An 18,463-nucleotide genomic window follows, 5' to 3' on the forward strand; every position below is an offset into this window, starting at 1 on the left:
GCCAGGTCCAGCTGCAGGCGGAAGGCGTGCGTGTGTCCAGTGAGGTGGCCCCACTCCAGGGCTACTGTGGGAGGACAGTGACAAGTCATGGTGCAACCAGGTGTCCTGGGATGACCTCTAGAAGGGACATTCCTCCTCTGAAGACAGAAAAGACCCTTGTGAGAATAAGTGTCGTTTTCACTTTTACACAATTGCAAAATGTTTTTTTACTCAAAGTATCAGTGGAAAACCGTTTGTAAAACCCAGTTTTCTTCCTAGTTAAATTACTTTTCCTTTGCTCACTTGCCCCAAGCAAGCTAGTGAACATCCCCCAGGATTTCTTAATTTCAGATACGACAGAGCCAGCTCACAGCAAGGCCACTTACAATCTTTCGACCCTGACCACCCATCCCCACGCTGAGATTCGGCTTCATGCAGCCAGATCACAGCTCCCAGGGGCCACCAGACTGGCAGCGCTCACCAGCAAAGTTGACTGGCCCATCCACAGTCCCACCTGGTCATTAAGTCCTCAGACCCCATTGCAATGTGACCTGACGGTACCTTCTGGAGAGGGTTTGATGGTCAGTGGGAGGAAACACCAGGGGAATCCCCGGATGGTGTCGTCAAAGCAGCAGCCCCTCTTAGCGCACTCAGAGGCTGTGACTCCAGGGAAGCCACAGTTTTTCCTCTCCCGGGGGGACATGGTACACATCTCTAAAGCAAGAGGAGCAAACAGCAGGAGTTAGTCATACTCTGGACTCCTGATGCTGTGTACACTTCCACCCACCTCCTTTTCCATGGAAATTGCAAGGTTGGGAGTGACCAAGACCACAGAGACCACTCTGAGGCAAAGATGGAAGCTTTTATTCAGGGAAAACACAAGCTGCCAGGACTGACTCTCAAGAGCAGGGCACAGCCAACCTGAGATTCCAGTTAGTGGGCTTTGTAGGGCCCTTCAGTTGGGGAAGGTGAGGAAGGGAAAAGAACTCCTCTGTTCTTGACATCAGCCATTTCCAATCGCTAGAGTGTGAGACCAGAACAGTGAGCAGGTGACCTGGGTGATAAGGGGGCAGGAAACCTAGACCTGGGGCGTTGTTAGGCAAGGAAGGGATGATGGCTGGGTGGTTTCTTGAGGAAGGTGGATGACCCACTTCCTTGTGTCTCTGTCTCCTTCCTGCTGTCCTCGGTGACTCCATTTTGGGAGCCCGCCCGACCTTACAGAAATCTGTCCCTTCCTCATGGGGGCTTGAGGGAGATGTGGTCCCCATTTGCAGGTGCAGAAGTGACAGCGTCCAGGAGAAACTGCTAGTGGTCCAGGCTCGCTGACACCACGCCTGCCGGGGCGCCGAACCCTTTCTTTCACTTGTTTAACTTCAGTAGATGGTCATGAAGTTTACCCGCCAAATAAATAAATACTACCAAGCAGGATTCATGTTTGCCCAAAATGGGAGCTAGGCTTCGTGCCGGGTGATGGAACCCAGAAATGAAAATGGGAACTATGGAGCTATCTGTTCAGGGGCTAACAGACTGATGGAGGGAGCATAGAACCCAGCCATCTTGCTAGCGCGTGGAGGTGAGCGTGGGGACAATGGGCCCTTCCCGGGGGAGCTGAGGGCCAGCCAACTAAAAAGGGAGGGCTTCCTTCAGGCAGCTGACACGTGACACCAGGTGTCCCAAGCAAGCATGGAGGTCCCGGAGGTCCAGCAGGGGAAGGGGCCCAGATATATTTTCCCATGTAAGGATTGCCTTAAGGAAAGAGATGAACACATACATCTTTCATCCACTTGCTCGTAGTCTCTGTGAGGGCATCAGCCCCCCAGGGTCTGACTCCCATCATAGAGTGAAGGTAGCCATTAACTACCTCAAAAGATGGCGGGAGGTCAGGAGCTCTTCAGCCAGGGAAAATCAGCTGCCCACAATGGGGAAAGGTAAGGAGGCTGGGGGTGGCCTTCTGTTACCCAGGGCCTCCATCTGTGACCCCAAGCAGTATTTAAAAATCTCTTTCCGTGGCTGGTTCTGTCCCGCCACTCGCTTGTGCTCACAAGAGGAAATCAATGTAACAGACTTCCCTTCATGGGCCACACCTAGAGTCATCATATTCTGCATTTCTAGGGAACAGGGTCATGAGTTCATGTAACCCAGAAAAAAAGAAAAAAAAAAAAAAGCACTGAGCCCTGGTCTAGAGGATGGGACAGGAGCAGCCAGCCACACTAGGGTAGGGGAAAGGCGGATCCAGGCATCTGTGGTCATCTTCCATCTCAAAGCCATTTCCTCCCGCAGCCTGGGAAGCCCACTGCCTCCCCACTCCCTGCCATAGGTTGGAGTCGAATCTATGCTCTCCTTCTTCTGCTGCCCCAGCTACCTCCTCCTGCCCCAATGAGGAAGGTTCTAGAAGGTGAATCGAGTGCTCTCTAGCTCCCCTCTTGTCTCCATGGAGAGTCTCATCTAAGTGGCTTGAGAGCGCTTTCTGACCCTGCCTTCCCGAAACCTGCATCCACAGGTGGTCAGAGCTGGGGAAGCACCTCTCACGGGCACAGTCTCTGTCACAATCATTTCACGGACACTCCTAAGGCTGCCCTTGTCCTGTTCTGCAGGAAAGGGAGCTGAGACACAGACTAGGTCACAACAGGGCCACATGGGTACCACAGAGCATCAGGCATTGCTGGGCATGCACCACTGGCAAAGGCTTGGCCTCTGGAGCTAGGAATACCCAGGGGCCCAGGACCCAGGGCGCAGGATCTCCAGTCTACCTACGGGGGCGAAGACTTGAGGGGACATTTGAAAGTGCTGTTCTTCACAATACGCCACAGGGCTGTCATCACAGCATAGGTGTGTCCTCAAGGGAAGACCGAGCCCAGCTGTGGGCTCTCTTTTCTTCCGACATTTCTCACAGGTCTTGGCTCTGCTCCCTCCTGTGTCCCCCCACACTCTCACCCCATCTTGCGCTTCTGTAAACGAAGTGACTGCCTTCAAGGGCTCCAGCAAGCAGCCACACGGGCAGAGACTAGAACATGCGCCAGCCCAGGAGCCTCACGTACATCTGCTCACCGCAGCCAGCGGGAGACAGGACCGCTCGCCTTACCTGTCTGGTCCTCAGCCAGAGTGCTGAGGGCCAGCATGAGGACGATGGCCAGGACACAGGTCACCTTGTGTTCCATGACAGCTTCCTGAGGCGGCCGCAAGTCAGGATGAGTGTCCACCCAAGTTCCCAACTTTATACCACAAGCCCTGTTTGCTTATTGGGAGATAACGTTTGCAGAAGGAGGGTCCCCTCCCCTTCACACCGAGTAATCTCTACCTCCGATTACACCGTCACCAGCTGAGAACGTGCCAGCAGGGAAAAGGCCGGGTGGGGTAGTCATCTCTGAGCAGGGATTTAATGTTGAGAAAGTCCTTCTCGTATCCCAGTCACCCCCCACGTCATTTTCATCCAGCTTCTCTCCATAGCAGAAAGGCCTTTCTGCCACAGTGAACATCACATCCCCAGAGCTTCACAACCACAGATGACAGGAAAACCCAGTGGACTGAACAATGTCCCCTCCCATGTAATACTGCGGGGGGAGGGTTGATGAGCACCATTCAAGTGCCCTTGACCTTCCAAAGTAGGTGTGGGAGTGTGTTTTGGCCATTTGAAGAATACAGGTGGCAAGAGACATGTGGCTGGATAAGATACAGAGAGAGAGTGACAGGCCAGCTCCCTGCTCTGCTCTGCCCCGTGCTCTCCAAGTGTCCTCTGGGAGTTTGGGTTCCAGCAACAATGGCCTTGGAAACTCAGCAAGCAGTCCGTGTCCCAGTGGAAGGCACGGTGCTTTGAGTAACGTATCTAAATTGTTCCTCATTTACAGGGGAGTCTTTTTAAGAATGAAAAAGAGCATTGGGAGAAGGTTCAGCGGATAAAATCCTGACCACACCAGCATGGGGACCTGAGTTCGGACCCCCGTCCCCCAGCACCCATGTAAAAGGCCACGTGTGATGGCAGGTGCTTGTGATCCCAGCCCTGGAGAGGCAGAGTCTGGGAACTCCTGGGGCTCACTGGCTAGCTAGTCTAGCCAATTCAGTGAGCTCTAGGTTCAGAGAGAGTCCTTGTCTCAAAGAATAAGCTGGGGCTGGAGACATGGCTTAGTGGTTAAGCGCTTGCCTATGAAGCCTAAGGACCCTGGTTTGAGGCTTGATTCCCCAGGACCCACATTAGCCAGCTGCACAAGGGGGCGCACACATCTGGAGTTCATTTCAGTGGCTGGAAGTCCTGGTGTGCCCATTCTCTCTCTCTCTCTTTCTCTCTCTCTCTCTCTGTCTCCTTTCTCTCTCTGTCTGTTGCTCTCAAATAAAGAAAGAAAGAATAAGATGAAGAGCAACCAAGGAAGACACCTGATGCTGACCTCTGGCCTTCTCATGCATGTACACATGTGTATAAACACATACCACATGCATGCATAAACATGCAAAATAAGATGGGCTGGGCGTGGTGGCGCACGCCTTGAATCCCAGCCTCAGGAGGCAGAGGTAGGAGGATCGCCGTGAGTTCGAGGCCAGCCTGAGACTACATAGTGAATTCCAGGTCAGCCTGGGCTAGAGGGAGACCCTACCTCAAAAAACCAAAAACAGGGCTGGAGAGATGGCTTAGCGGTTAAGCGCTTGCCTGTGAAGCCTAAGGACCCCGGTTCGAGGCTCGGTTCCCCAGGTCCCACGTTAGCCAGATGCACAAGGGGGCGCACGCGTCTGGAGTTCGTTTGCAGAGGCTGGAAGCCCTGGCGCGCCCATTCTCTCTCTCTCCCTCTATCTGTCTTTCTCTCTGTGTCTGTCGCTCTCAAATAAATAAATAAATAAAAAAAAAAGTGGGAGCACTCTTAGACAAGAGCTGATACGGAGAATGGACAAGGTGGCCGTGGCTTGCCCTGTCCCAATGCTTCCCTGTCTTCCAAGCCACTGCCTCACGAGGTCCCCTTCCTCCTGGGCCATGGTCTCTGAGAGAGTAGCCCCTGCCAGTCCCCAACCCCGGCGCACTGTCCCACTTCACTCCTTCATGCTTATGATATTCTGTTCTAGCACACATGCCCAGTCACTTAACTCTATTGATTTTGTGTCTTTTGTTTTGTTTCTTTGTTCTGTTTTTCTTCCAGGTAGGATCTCACTCTAGCTGAGTCTGACCTGGAACTCTGCCCTCCTGGGCAGGCCCCAAAACTCAAACAGCGATCCCCCTAACCACGGCTCCCAGAGTATTGGATTAAAAGTGTGCACCACTGAAATCTAGTCTTGATTCCCCCTCTGCTCCTGTGGCAGGTTCCTGAGAGGAAGGGTCTTTGTGTTGTGCCTGGAATGGGTGGCTCAGGTCCAGAAGCAGAGGTTGAATAAGGCTCCATCCATAGCGACTGAAGAATTGACCAATGAAAGAGCCACAGGACAAGGACACTTTTCCTTCCATGACGGATTAAGGGAGTGCATGCCGGCCTAGGAGAGGCCCTTCTTTTCTTCTTAGTAAGTCAAGCCTGCAGCTCTTCAGGGAGAGGAGCACAGATCAGAATCGTGGTCCTCCCCTTCCTCTTCCCTCTTCACCGGGGCCCTTGAATCCTTGAGGATGCCACCCTGAGCACAGCAGGGTTCTGCTGGGGAGGGGCCTGATGGGCAGGACCAGGAGGCTTCTGTAAGAGGCGCTAAGTTCACACCGACCAGGGGGTGTCAGGCCCAAGGCCAGGCTCACCTTGATGGTGATTCCCATGACAGCTTCCTCTGCTGAGAACAGGGGTTCTCAGAAAGGCGAGGAACAGTCATGCAACAATTTGGAGATCCTGTGGGAATGCCTGTGCAGGTTGAGTTACACGGAACATAACCAGGCCGTTGGGCCAACTCTGCAATCACTCAGCCTCAGTTAAATGCTCACCTGTGTGTGGAAAGATGCACAGACCAAGGTGAGCTTGGCAGAATTGACTGTGATAATGAAAGAGAAAGGGAGAGGGAGGAAAGAAGGAAGAAAAGAAGGAAGGGAAGGAAAGAAAATGCTCATTAACAAGAGAAGAAGAAAATATATAGAGAAATGTATCATACAGCCTGGAGAGATGACTTAGCAATTAAAGCACTTGCCTGCGAAGCCTAAGGACCCAGGTTCGATTCCCCAGTACCCATGTAAGCCAAATGCACAAGGAGGCACATGCGTCTGGGGTTCGTTTGCAGTGGCTGCAGGCCCTGGCGCGTCTATTCTCTTTCTCTCTATCTGCCTCTTTCACTCTCTATCTCTCAAATAAGTAAATAAAATAATTTTTTTAATGTATCATACTTTTACATATATATGTGTGTATGTGTGTGTGTGTGTGCTTTATGTGCGTTGCATGTTTGCAGTTCCTTGAATACAATGGAAATGAATAAACAATACAGAGAAATACTGGGACTTAACTTAGAGGACAAGAAGAACCTAATAAGTTTGTGCTGGTATCGTGACAGCCCTGGGTCTGACTCTTCTCGTCTGCAAAGTGAAGCGCCTGGACATAAACGAGAACTTTCACACGCAGCTCATGGGAACATAAACCAGCATGTCACTATGCAGAACGCTGTGGAGGCGCCTTAACCCACTAGAAGTACTCTGTCCTGTGATGACCCAGCTCTCCACTGCTGGGAGTGTGGCCCAAGGTAATGAAGCCAGCATAGGAAGGAGCGCTGGGAATTCTTATGTTTCCACTTCCCTGGTGCCTGGATTAGGGGCCTGTGCAGAATTCTATGTAGATGCTGAGGATCTGAACTCAGGACCTCAGGCTACACAGCAAGCACTTTACCCAGTGAGCCATCTCCCCAGCTCACTTCCAACTCATGCTAAAACATGCATAATTATCCTTCGTCATTGAAAATGGTAGCCTTTAAAATGTAATGAAATCACTTTATTTGACCCAAAATGCTGCTTCTTCCTTCTCTCCCTCCCTCCCTCCTTCCCTCAGCACATGAGTCAGAGAGTAAGATATGAGAGTAGGTGTTTGACTTTGGTGGGAGAAGAGGTTCTCAGGAACACACCCCACTGCTGTGCTTGCCCCAAGGCCGTTTCCCCACACCTTCCCTGAAGTCAAACACAAGGAGCTGGGAGCTCCTGTAATCGCTCAGATTTCAGGGGAGAACCACCCATTTCTGCCCAGTGGGTTGTCCTCACCACACCCCATAAATCCCAGAGCCCCACTCTACACAGACTGGTAAGGGCACAGGACACAACCAGGCTCATCAGTGGTAAAGCAGAGGCCCTCCGACCCTGTTCTGTTCTCTAAGCCTCTGGTCACCCTCCTCCGTGCCTGCACCTCACCGGTCATGCAGCCACCAGCCAACTGAACTCAGACATCTGCAAAGATAACTTTCCACCTAAGGTCGCACCATCAGGGCTCCATCCAGTGCAGTCCAAGACACCAGCAAGTGGTCTCATGATCTCATCCTAAGGCCCCTTCTCAAGGGACCCCCAATCCTTGTTGAGGGACTCTAGGTTCCACATCAGCCCTAGCCTAAAAGTCTGGGGCCACCATACTTCTACAAGTTGCCGTGAGCTGATTACCAAGACATTCTTTTTTAAAATCCCTGCCTCTTCTGTAGAGATCACTTAGCGGTTAAGGCATTTGCCTGCAAAGTCAAAGGATCCCAGTTCGATTCTCCAGGACCCACGTAAGCCAGATGCATAAGGTGGCATGTACATCTGGAGTTTGTTTGCTGTGGCTGGAGTCTCTGACATGCCCATTCTCAATCTCTCTGTCTCTCTCAAATAAATAAATAAAATATATTTAAAATCCTTGCCCCTTTCTCATTCAGACAGGCAGGGCTATGGCCTTTGGTACCCCTTTGCTGGGTCAATGCCTCAAAAGCCTGATATCAAGTTCTAACCATGGCCTCCACGGGATGTAAAGCAAGAGTCTTGCTTCTGAGGCTGCAGTGTCACCCCAGCACTGTAAGATTCCTGTCCCCATGGTCCTCCGCGTGTCTCTATGGGTCATTTATCCACCACCCTCAGCTTGAGCCCTTTAAGTTGTGGCCCATGCTGTGTTCAAAACACAGCTAGCCACCTAAGGCAGAGGCATGTGGGGGAGTCTTCCTTTCAGCCCTGGGAGTTTTCCATCTGGTATGGACTGATGATGAACAAGGATCTCCTGGGATTAGGACAAGAACTATTTATCACCCTCCCTCCCCTCCCCGCCCCACCCCAGGCACTGAACTGCCTGGTTGGTAACAGTGAGTCCTGGCATCGTTCTCTGAGCTGTGACGGCTGGAATGCTGTGTTAGTTACTTCCTCATTGCTGTGACATGACAAGAAACAGCTTAATGCAGGAAGGGCTTATTTCAGCTTGCTGTTCAAGGCTGATGCAGCCCATCATTGTGAGAGCTTTGGGCAGCTGGTCACATTGCATCAGCAGTCAGGAAACAGAGAGAGAGAAAGAGAGAGAGAGGAATGCTGGTGGAGCACTCACTTCCTTCTGTTTATTCAGTCTAGAAATCCAGCCTATGGGATGGTGCATTCCAGGGTCTGCGCTGCACATTGACCACATATCACCGCTGCACTCAAAGGAGTAGCATCAACTTTGAAACGTGAATAGGAGACTCCAAGTTCTCCTCAGGATGTTGTCTCTCTCCCTGTACACTCTCACCCTGTCTTCAGAGAGAAAGGGCAGCTATGGATTGTGGAGGTGTGGCAGTTACCTTATCATTACTGGGAAAGAATTGACCAGAAGGAGCTAATGGGAAGAAAGGGTTCATTCCAGCTCATAGTTTCTAGGGTAAGCTTCCTCATAGCAGGAAAGCATGGCAGAGCAAAGGTGGAACATCACATCTTGTCACATCACCTGTGAATAGCAGCAAAAGTAAGCGAGGTCTGGGGCTGGAGGAATAGCTTAGATATTAAGGTGTTTGCCTGCAAAGCTAAAGGTCCCAGGTTCAGTTCCCCAGGGCCCATGTTAGCCAGATGCGCAAGGGGACACAAGTGTCTGGAGTTGGTTTGTAGTGGGTGGAGGCCCTGGTGCACCCATTCTCTCTCTCTCTGTGTCTCTCTCTCACATCCTCCTTCTCTGTCAAATAGATAAATAATAAAAATAAAATATTTTTTAAAAAGCAAGCTAGGTCTGGCAAGGGAGGCTTGAGCTATAACACCCCAAATGACACACCTCCTCCAGCAAGACTCCATCTCCCAAGTTGCCATGAGCTGGGGACTGAGTGAGACTTAATCTCAAATACCTGAGGCTACTGGGGACATTTTACACTCACACAACCCCATTCCACCCCTGAACCCCATAAGGCTCATGACCAACTCATTATGCAAAACACATTCAGTATAACTTTAAAAGGCCCATCGTTCCATTTTATGTTGTTTTGTTTTTACCAGTTCCAGCACTGTTCAAAAGCCCAAAGTCTCATCTGAGACAGCCTATTAATTGTGAGCCTGTAAAATCAAAACACAAGTTACATACTTCCAAAACATAATAGCACAGAGCAAACATTCCCATTTCAAAAAGGCATAGCAAGGAAAGATTAGACCAGTGAAAGATAAAAATCAAGCAAGGCACCGGGAGTGGTGGCGCACGCCTTTAATCCCAGCACTTGGGAGGCAGAGGTGGGAGGATCGCCGTGAGTTCGAGGCCACCCTGAGACTACATAGTGAATTCCAGGCCAGCCTGGGCTAGAGTGAGACCCTACCTCAAAAAACCAAAAAAAAAAAAAAAAAAAATCAAGCAAGGCAAACATTAAATCCTGCAGTTTTATCTCCAGCATCTGGGACTCATGACAAAAATCTCTGGGATTCAAATTCCACCACTTCAGCCTTGCCTGCTTGTTTTCTGGGCAGATTCATTCACACCAGAGTGGACAGCTCTCCTTGGTGGACATCCCATAGTCCTGGCATCTACAAAATCCTGGGGTCTCCACTGCAACCTACATTTTGTCTTCACAGCTCCATGTCAAGGCCTCACAGGGCCTCCAAGCAGAGATGTCAACCTGACCCATTTCACCCAGTGGCTACCTCCAAATCCATGTGCATTTCCTGACCCTTCCTTTCTGCATTTGTCATACTTCCAAAACCAGCATCAGGTAGACTACCAAGTCTGTTTGTTAACTCCAGGGGGTAATAAAGCCTACTTTAAGGAGTAGGAAACCCCTTCAGTATCCTTATCTGAGCCCTTCTCCTTTCAAAGCATCATTACTGTTGTCTTAATTTAGAGCAACTGGCCCATCCTCAGTAGTGGTAGTCTTCTAACAATTCAACTGATATAGCAGTCCCTGTGTCCATAACCCAACCTGCTTACACATTTCCTGTGCCAAATGCTGCATTTTCCATATCCTTCTGCCCTGTACTTTTCCTCCACCAAACACACAAGTCCATTACTTCTCAATTCAACTTTGCTCAAGTTGTCAGGACAGTGGCAGAATGCAGTGTCTAGCCCAGTTCCAGGAAAGTCCTCTTTCCCATCTGAAGCCACCTAAGCTGAGCTTTCACCGTCCACAGTGCTACCTGCATTTAAGCCTCTTGCACTCACCAAAATGGCCCAGCAGGCTCTGCTTCCAGCACTGCAAGGATTCTCTGGCCCAAAGTTTTAAATCTTTGTATGTTCTTCACACAAACCAGATCAAAAAGAAGAGAAGCCACAGCTGCACAGTCAGGCTGACTACAGCGATGGCCTCTCTTCTCAGACGCAGCTACCTTTGCTGCGACAAAACACCCAACCACAAGCAGTTTGTGGGAAGAAGCACTTGTCTCAGCTTACCATTGTGAGAGGAAGCTTGGTCACGGCAGAGAAAAGAAGGACAGAGCAGAGGCTGAGAGTCACGTCTTGTCACATTGGCAAGAGCGAGCTAACTCTGGGAAAGGGAGATTAGATATAACATCCCAAGCAACACACCTCCTCCAGCAAGGCTCCGCCTCCCAAACTGCCACCAGCTAGGGGTTGAGTATGAAGCTTAATAGCAAGCACATGGGACTCAGAGGGACATTTTGTGTCCAAACCACCATCAAAGATCAGAGCCAACCTAGCCAGGCTACATGTGTGGACTCCATCCCTGTGGTACTTGGTGGAGGGGCATGATGTCTTCTCACCATTCTGCATTAGGTTGGAGATGTGGCTTGTCTCCCACATGTTCCTGAGTTGGGGGTTTGATCCCCAGTGTGGCACTATTGAGTGATGAGGTCTCATGGAAGGGATGATTAGGTCATGGCAGCCCTGCCCCCGAAAGGGAATAGTGTGGCTATCTCAGGAGTAGGTTAATTCTCTTGAAAGCATGTTGCTGTGAAGCAGGCTGTGCTGGGCACTTGGCCTTTCTGTCCACAGCAGATCCCTCTCCCCTTCTCTGCCATGTTGTGTTACAATCACGAGGGTCCTCACCAGACACCATAATCATGACCCAAGTAAACCACATGGCTTTAGAAGCCTTGGGTATTTTGCAATAGCAACAGAAAATGGACTGAGATCATATGTAACACTCTATTCATAATCTCCTGCTTTAAAAGTGGCGAGCATCATGGGAAGTATTTTACTTTTCCACATAAGGATATAATGAAAAATGGTTTTTAATAATACAGAGAGGGAATGTGAATTTCTTAAGTCACACTTCCAAGGATCTGGCCTTTCCTTCCACACTATGGAACTAGGTTGAAATGATCAGGATGTTAAATGTGGTCCAGAGGAAAAAATGAGGGGGGATATAAATTCTCAAATGTTATGATAGTGACATGGCTTTCAAAAATTATTATTATTAGCCAGACATGGTGGCGCACTCCTTTAATCTCAGCACTCAGGAAGCATAGGTAGGAGGATCGCTGAGAGTTCGAGGCCACCCAGAGACTACATAATGAATTCCGGGTCAGCTGGGCTAGAGCGAGACCCTACCTCAAAACACCAAAAATATAATGATAACAATTATTATTATTATTAAAGAGCTATTATTGGACAGGTTTCTGTCAAAGCACTTGATTACCTGCCTGAGGCAAAAGGTAAGACTCTATTGCTGAGGACATCATGTGCTGCCAATATAGAGCATGGAGAGAACTGGCTGGAATCTGGAAGAGAGCCAGTCCCCAGACAGTCAGCCCATCTAGTGCTGGAAAGTGCTACACATGCTACTGGGGGAAAAGTGGCCAACAAAGGTCTGAGCAGCCAGAGGTCTAACCCACTCAGAAGCAAACACCCTGACAGAATGAACACGCCAGTGCAATAGTGGCACACAGCCTTGGTGGGCAACCACTAGATTTCAGATGGGCTAAGAGATCAAATCAGTGTAAAGAAACCCATATCCAGAATTGGGAACCAGAGGAGGATCCTATGGAGATAAAAATTATGCTCCTTAGTGTCAATCTCTCATCAGTCTTTGGCTAAAAGAGAGGTTACATACATCAAATCTCCCTAAATTAATAATGCTTAGCCCATTTATTTTTATTTTAATTTTTTTTCAAATTTTTATTGACATTTTCCATGATTATAAAATATATCCCATGGTAATTCCCTCCCTCCCCACCCCCACATTTTCCCATTTCAAATTCCATTCTCCATCATATTACCTCCCCATTACAATCTTTGTAATTATATATATACAATATCAACCTATTAAGTATCCTCCTCCCTTCCTTTCTCTTCCCTTTATGTCTCCTTTTTAACTTACTGGCCTCTGCTACTAAGTATTTTCATTCTCACACAGAAGCCCAATCATCTGTAGCTAGGATCCACATATGAGAGAGAACATGTGGCACTTGGCTTTCTGGGCCTGGGTTACCTCACTTAGTATAATACTTTCCAGGTCCATCCATTTTTCTGCAAATTTCATAACTTCATTTTTCTTTACCGCTGAGTAGAACTCCATTGTATAAATGTACCACATCTTCATTATCCACTCATCTGTTGAGGGACTTCTAGGCTGGTTCCATTTCCCAGCTATTATAAATTGAGCAGCAATAAACATGGTTGAGCACGTACTTCTAAGGAAATGAGATGAGTCCTTTGGATATATGCCTAGGAGTGCTATAGCTGGGTCATATGGTAGATCAATCTCTAGCTGTTTTAGGAACCTCCACACTGTTTTCCACAATGGCTGGACCAGATTGCATTCCCACCAGCAGTGCAGAAGGGTTCCTTTTTTTCCACATCCCCGCCAACATTTATGATCATTTGTTTTCATGATGGTGGCCAATCTGACAGGAGTGAGATGGAATCTCAATGTAGTTTTAATCTGCATTTCCCTGATGACTAGTGACGTAGAACATTTTTTTAGATGCTTATATGCCATTCGTATTTCTTCCTTTGAGAACTCTCTATTTAGCTCCATAGCCCATTTTTTTATTGGCTTGTTTGATTCCTTATTATTTAACTTTTTGAGTTCTTTGTATATCCTAGATATTAATCCTCTATCAGATATATAGCTGGCGAAGATTTTTTCCCATTCTGTAGGTTGCCTCTTTGCTTTTTTCACTGTGTCCTTTGCGGTGCAAAATCTTTGTAATTTCATTAGGTCCCAGTGGTTAATCTGTGGTTTTATTGCCTGAGCAATTGGGGTTGTATTCAGAAATTCTTTGCCAAGACCGATATGTTGAAGGGTTTCCCCTACTTTTTCCTCTAGCAGTTTCAGAGTTTCCGGTCTGATGTTAAGATCTTTAATCCATTTGGACTTAATTCTTGTGCATGGCGAGAGAGAAGAATCTATTTTCATCCTTCTGCAGATATATATCCAGTTTTCAAAACACCATTTGCTGAAGAGGCTGTCTCTTCTCCAATGAGTATTTTTGGCATTTTTATCGACTATCAGGTGGCTATAGCTACTTGGGCTTACATCTGGGTCCTCTATTCTGTTCCACTGATCTACATGTCTGTTTTTGTGCCAGTACCATGCTGTTTTTGTTACTATGGCTCTGTAGTATAGGTTAAAATCAGGTATGGTGATACCACCAGCCTCATTTTTGTTGCTCAGTATTATTTTAGATATTCGAGGTTTTTTGTGATTCCAAATGAATTTTTGGATTGTTTTTTCTATTTCCATGAAGAAAGCCTTTGGAATTTTGATAGGGATTGCATTAAATGTGTAGATTGCTTTAGGTAAGATTGCCATTTTCACAATATTGATTCTTCCAATCCAGGAACAAGGGATGTTTCTCCACTTTCTAGTGTCTTCTGCAATTTCTCGCTTGAGAGTTTTAAAGTTCTCATTGTAGAGATTCTTTACTTCCTTGGTTAGGTTTATTCCAAGGTATTTTATTTTTTTTGATGCAATTGTGAATGGGAGTGATTCTCTGATTTCATCCTCTGTGTGTTTGTTGGTAGCATATATGAAGGCTGCTGATTTCTGTGTATTTATTTTGTATCCTGCTACATTGCTGTAGGTTTTGATCAGCTCTAACAGCTTGCTAGTAGAGTCTTTAGGGTCCTTTATGTATAGAATCATGTCATCTGCAAATAATGATAACTTGAGCTCTTCCTTTCCAATTTGTATCCCTTTTATGTGTGTCTCTTGCCTTATTGCTATGGCTAAGACTTCCAAAACTATATTAAATAAAGGTGGGGACAGTGGACACCCTTGTCTTGTTCCTGATTTTAGTGGAAAAGCTTCCAGTTTTTCCCCATTTAGTAATATGTTGGCTGTAGGCTTGTCATAAATAGATTTTATTATATTGAGATATATTCCTTCTATTCCCAGTCTCTGTAGTACTTTTATCATGAAGGGATGTTGGATTTTGTCAAATGCTTTCTCTGCGTCTAATGAGATGATCATGTGATTTTTGTCCTTCAACCCATTTATGTAATGTATTACATTTATAGATTTGCGTATGTTGAACCATCCCTGCATCTCTGGGATAAAGCCTACTTGGTCAGGGTGAATGATCTTTTTGATATACTTTTGTATTCTGTTTGCCAATATTTTGTTGAGAATTTTTGCATCTATGTTCATGAGGGAGATTGGTCTGTAATTTTCTTTTTTTGTTCTATCTTTGCCTGGTTTTGGTATCAGGGTGATGCTGGCCTCATAGAAGGAGTTTGGTAGAATTCCTTCTTTTTCTATTTCCTGGAAAAGCTTAAGAAGCAGTGGTGTTAGCTCTTCCTTAAAAGTCTGGTAAAATTCAGCAGTGAATCCATCCGGGCCTGGGCTTTTTTTAGTTGGGAGATTACTGATAACTGTTCGGATCTCCATGTTTGTTATAGGTCTATTTAAGTGATTAATCTCATTTTGATTTAATTTAGGTAGGTCATATAGATCAAGGAAATCATCCATTTCTTTCAGATTTTCATACTTTGTGGAGTATATGCTTTTATAGTATGTCCCTATGATTTTTTGAATTTCTCTGGAATCTGTTGTGATGTTACCTTGTTCATCTCTGGTTTTATTAATTTGTGTCTCTTCTCTCTTTCTTTTAGTCATATTTGCTAAGGGTTTATCAATCTTGTTTATCCTTTCAAAGAACCAACTCTTTGTTTCATTAATTCTTTGGATTGTTCTTTTTGTTTCTATCTCATTAATTTCTGCCCTAATCTTTATTATTTCTTCCCGTCTACTGATTTTTGGTTTGCCTTGTTCTTCTTTTTCCAAGGCTTTAAGGCGAAGCATTAGGTCGTTTACTTGTGACCTTTCTAATTTCTTAATATAGGCACTTAAGGCTATAAATTTACCTCTTAGAACTGCCTTCATTGTGTCCCAGAGATTTTGGTATGTTGTATTCTCATTATCATTTGACTCTATAAATTTTTTAATTTCCTTTTTGATTTCTTCATTGACCCATTCATCATTTAGTAGTGTATTGTTTAGTTTCCATGATTTTGTGTATGCTCTATAGCCTTTCTTGCTACTGATTTGTAGTTTAATTCCATTGTGGTCGGATAGAATGCAAGGAATTATTTCAATTTTCCTGAATTTGTTAAGATTTGCTTTGTGTCCTAATATATGGTCTATTTTAGAGAATGTTCCATGTGCTGCTGAAAAGAATGTATATTCTGCAGCCTTTGAATGAAATGTCCTGTATATATCTGTTAAGTTCATTCCTTCTATGACCTCACTTAGTCCAGATGCCTCTCTGTTTATTTTTTCCCAGGATGACCTGTCAATTGATGAGAGTGGGGTGTTAAAGTCACCCACCACCACCACTGTGTTTGGTGTTATCTGTGACCTTAGTTCTAATAGTGTTTGTTTGACGAATTTGGGAGCCCCCATGTTAGGTGCATATATGTTTAGGATTGTAATGTCCTCCTGTTGGAGTGTGCCCTTAATCAATATAAAGTGACCTTCCTTATCTTTCTTGACTAACGTCGGACTAAAGTCTACCCTGTCCTGATATTAGGATAGCAACCCCTGCTTGTTTTCTAGGCCCATTTGCTTGAAACACCGTCTTCCAACCTTTCACCCTAAGATAATGTCTATCCTTTGTAGAAAGGTGAGTTTCTTGGAGACAACAAATTGTAGGATCCTGCTTTTTAACTCAGTTTGCAAATTTATGTCTTTTCGTTGGGGCATTGAGGCCGTTGATATTAAGAGATATTATTGAAAGGTGTGTATTTATGTTTGCCTTTTTTTTTTTTTTTGTGGTTCTGGTTCTACCTGTGCTCTCTTCTGTTAACTAGTTTTTGAGTATTGCTTGTTTTTTTCTAGGTTCCTTATATGTGTGCTTTTCCTTTTCTTCAGCATGGAGGATTCTATCAAGTATTTTCTGTAGAGCTGGTTTTGTCTTCAAATACTCCTTTAACCTGCTTTTGTCATGGAATGTCCTTATTTCTCCTTCTATTTGAATGGATAATTTTGCAGTATAAAGTAACCTTGGTTGACAGTTGTTATCTTTCAGAACTTGGAATATATCACTCCAAGCCCTTCTGGCTTTAAGTTTGTGTTGAATAATCTGCTGTAATCCTGATGGGCTTGCTTTTGTAGGTAACTTGATTTTTCTCTCTAACTGCTTTCAATATTTTTTCTTTGGTGTGTGTGTTTGGAAGTTTGATTATAATATGGCGAGGAGAGGTTCTTTCTGGGTTTTGTCTGGCTGGGGTTCTAAAGGCTTCCTGTATCTGCATTGGCACCTCTTTCCCAATTTGGGGGAAATTTTCTTCTATGATTTTGTTGAAGACACCTACTATGCCTTTGGAGTGGATTTCTTCTCCTTCTATGCCCTAAATTCTTATATTGGATCTTTTCATAGTGTCCCGAATATCTTGAAATTCCCACTCATATTTTTCTATAAGTTTGTCTTTCTCTTTGTTGGACTGTATTAGGTCTGCCACCTGGTCTTCTAGCTTAGATATTCTGTCCTCTCCCTCATCCATCCTACTGGTGAGATTTTCTACAGAGTTTTTTATTTCATTAACTGTGTTCTTCATTGCTAGTAATTCTGACTGGTTTTTCTTTATTATTTCTATTTCCTTATTTATGTCTTGTATTGCCTTCTTTATTTCATTAAATTGCTGTCCTGCATCTTCTTTGATTCCTTTGATTTCCTCTTTGATTTCTTTGAACATATTTATAATCATTCTTTTGAATTCTTTCTCAGGCATTTCCTCTAACTCTTTCTCACTGGAGGACATTTCTGATGCATTAATACTTTTAGGTGGATTTATATCGTCTTGCTTTTTAGTGTTTCTTGTGTTATAATGTATATATTTTTGCATCTTGGATTAAGTTAATGCTTGGATTTTCTAGCTAGCTGTGTATTCTTAACTGTATCAATTGATTTGATGTAATATATTTTCAGGGTAGGACCTTAAAATGTTTGGTGTGGCTCTTAAGACTCTCAGAGTATCTACAAAGATGTTCTTAGGGGTTGAGTTTCCCTGCTATAGGAGTATTCAAGTAGGCTGAGTGGAATAAAATACAGGTAGATTCTAAAATTTAACTAAACACTGTACACATTCAATCAAAAACAGCCCCGAGTATGTATGCAAGAGTAGTTATTATAACGACCATATCCTCTATCAACAAAGAGGTTAAGATTTCTGGTCTGTTGAGGGATCCAAGTCAGCTTGCGACCAAGTGAGTGCAATCCCAGTTACCTTGGATGATTTTGGTCTCAGTCAAGTTGCTGCCTGGATCGTCGGGCTGCTGTTGTGATTTCTGGAGCTGGGCACTTGCTTTTCCTGTGGGGCAAACTGAGCCTGGCAAGTGTGGCCCTGCAGATCAGCACCCCTGTTGCTGGAACTGCTGCTGCTCAAGCTGCCCCTGCTGGGTCTGTAGCCACTGCTGCTGAAGGTGTTGCTGCTGGACCCACCGCTGCTGCTGCCTCTGCTGCTGCTGTAGCTGCCACTGCTGGAGCCACCACTGCTGCTGCCGAGTCTGCCGCTGCTGCCACTCCTGGGTCTGCTGCTGTTGGGGCCGCTGTTACCGGTGCTGGAGCCGCTGAAGGTGCTGCCGAACTCTGCTCCTGCTTGGGTCCCCCTGTGGGCTCAAGTTGGCGTGGCCGGTCCCGGACGGCTGCTCTGTTCGCCAGAGCTGGGTTCAGGCGGTGGGGGAGGGGAGGGAGCTGCGGCTGCTCTGGATCTCTCGCTGCTCCACGTGTTCTTCTACCTCGCGGTCTGCTCCTCCGCTGCTCGCT

The 18,463-nt window shown here is 46.1% G+C and overlaps 1 protein-coding gene across 1 annotated transcript; it reads right to left on the reverse strand.

Annotated features, from left to right (window-relative positions):
• Positions 1-3,137, reverse strand: Tff1 (trefoil factor 1). Its single transcript, XM_004654498.2, has 3 exons — positions 3,062-3,137; positions 541-693; positions 1-137 (listed from the first exon to the last, which is right to left on the reverse strand). The coding sequence occupies exons 1-3, from the start codon at positions 3,135-3,137 to the stop codon at positions 118-120; spliced, it is 249 nt and encodes an 82-aa protein (XP_004654555.1). The 3' UTR covers positions 1-117.
• Positions 3,138-18,463: the final 15,326 nt, after the last annotated feature.

Source organism: Jaculus jaculus, chromosome 5, assembly GCF_020740685.1.
Source record: "Jaculus jaculus isolate mJacJac1 chromosome 5, mJacJac1.mat.Y.cur, whole genome shotgun sequence".
NCBI lineage: Eukaryota > Metazoa > Chordata > Mammalia > Rodentia > Dipodidae > Jaculus > Jaculus jaculus.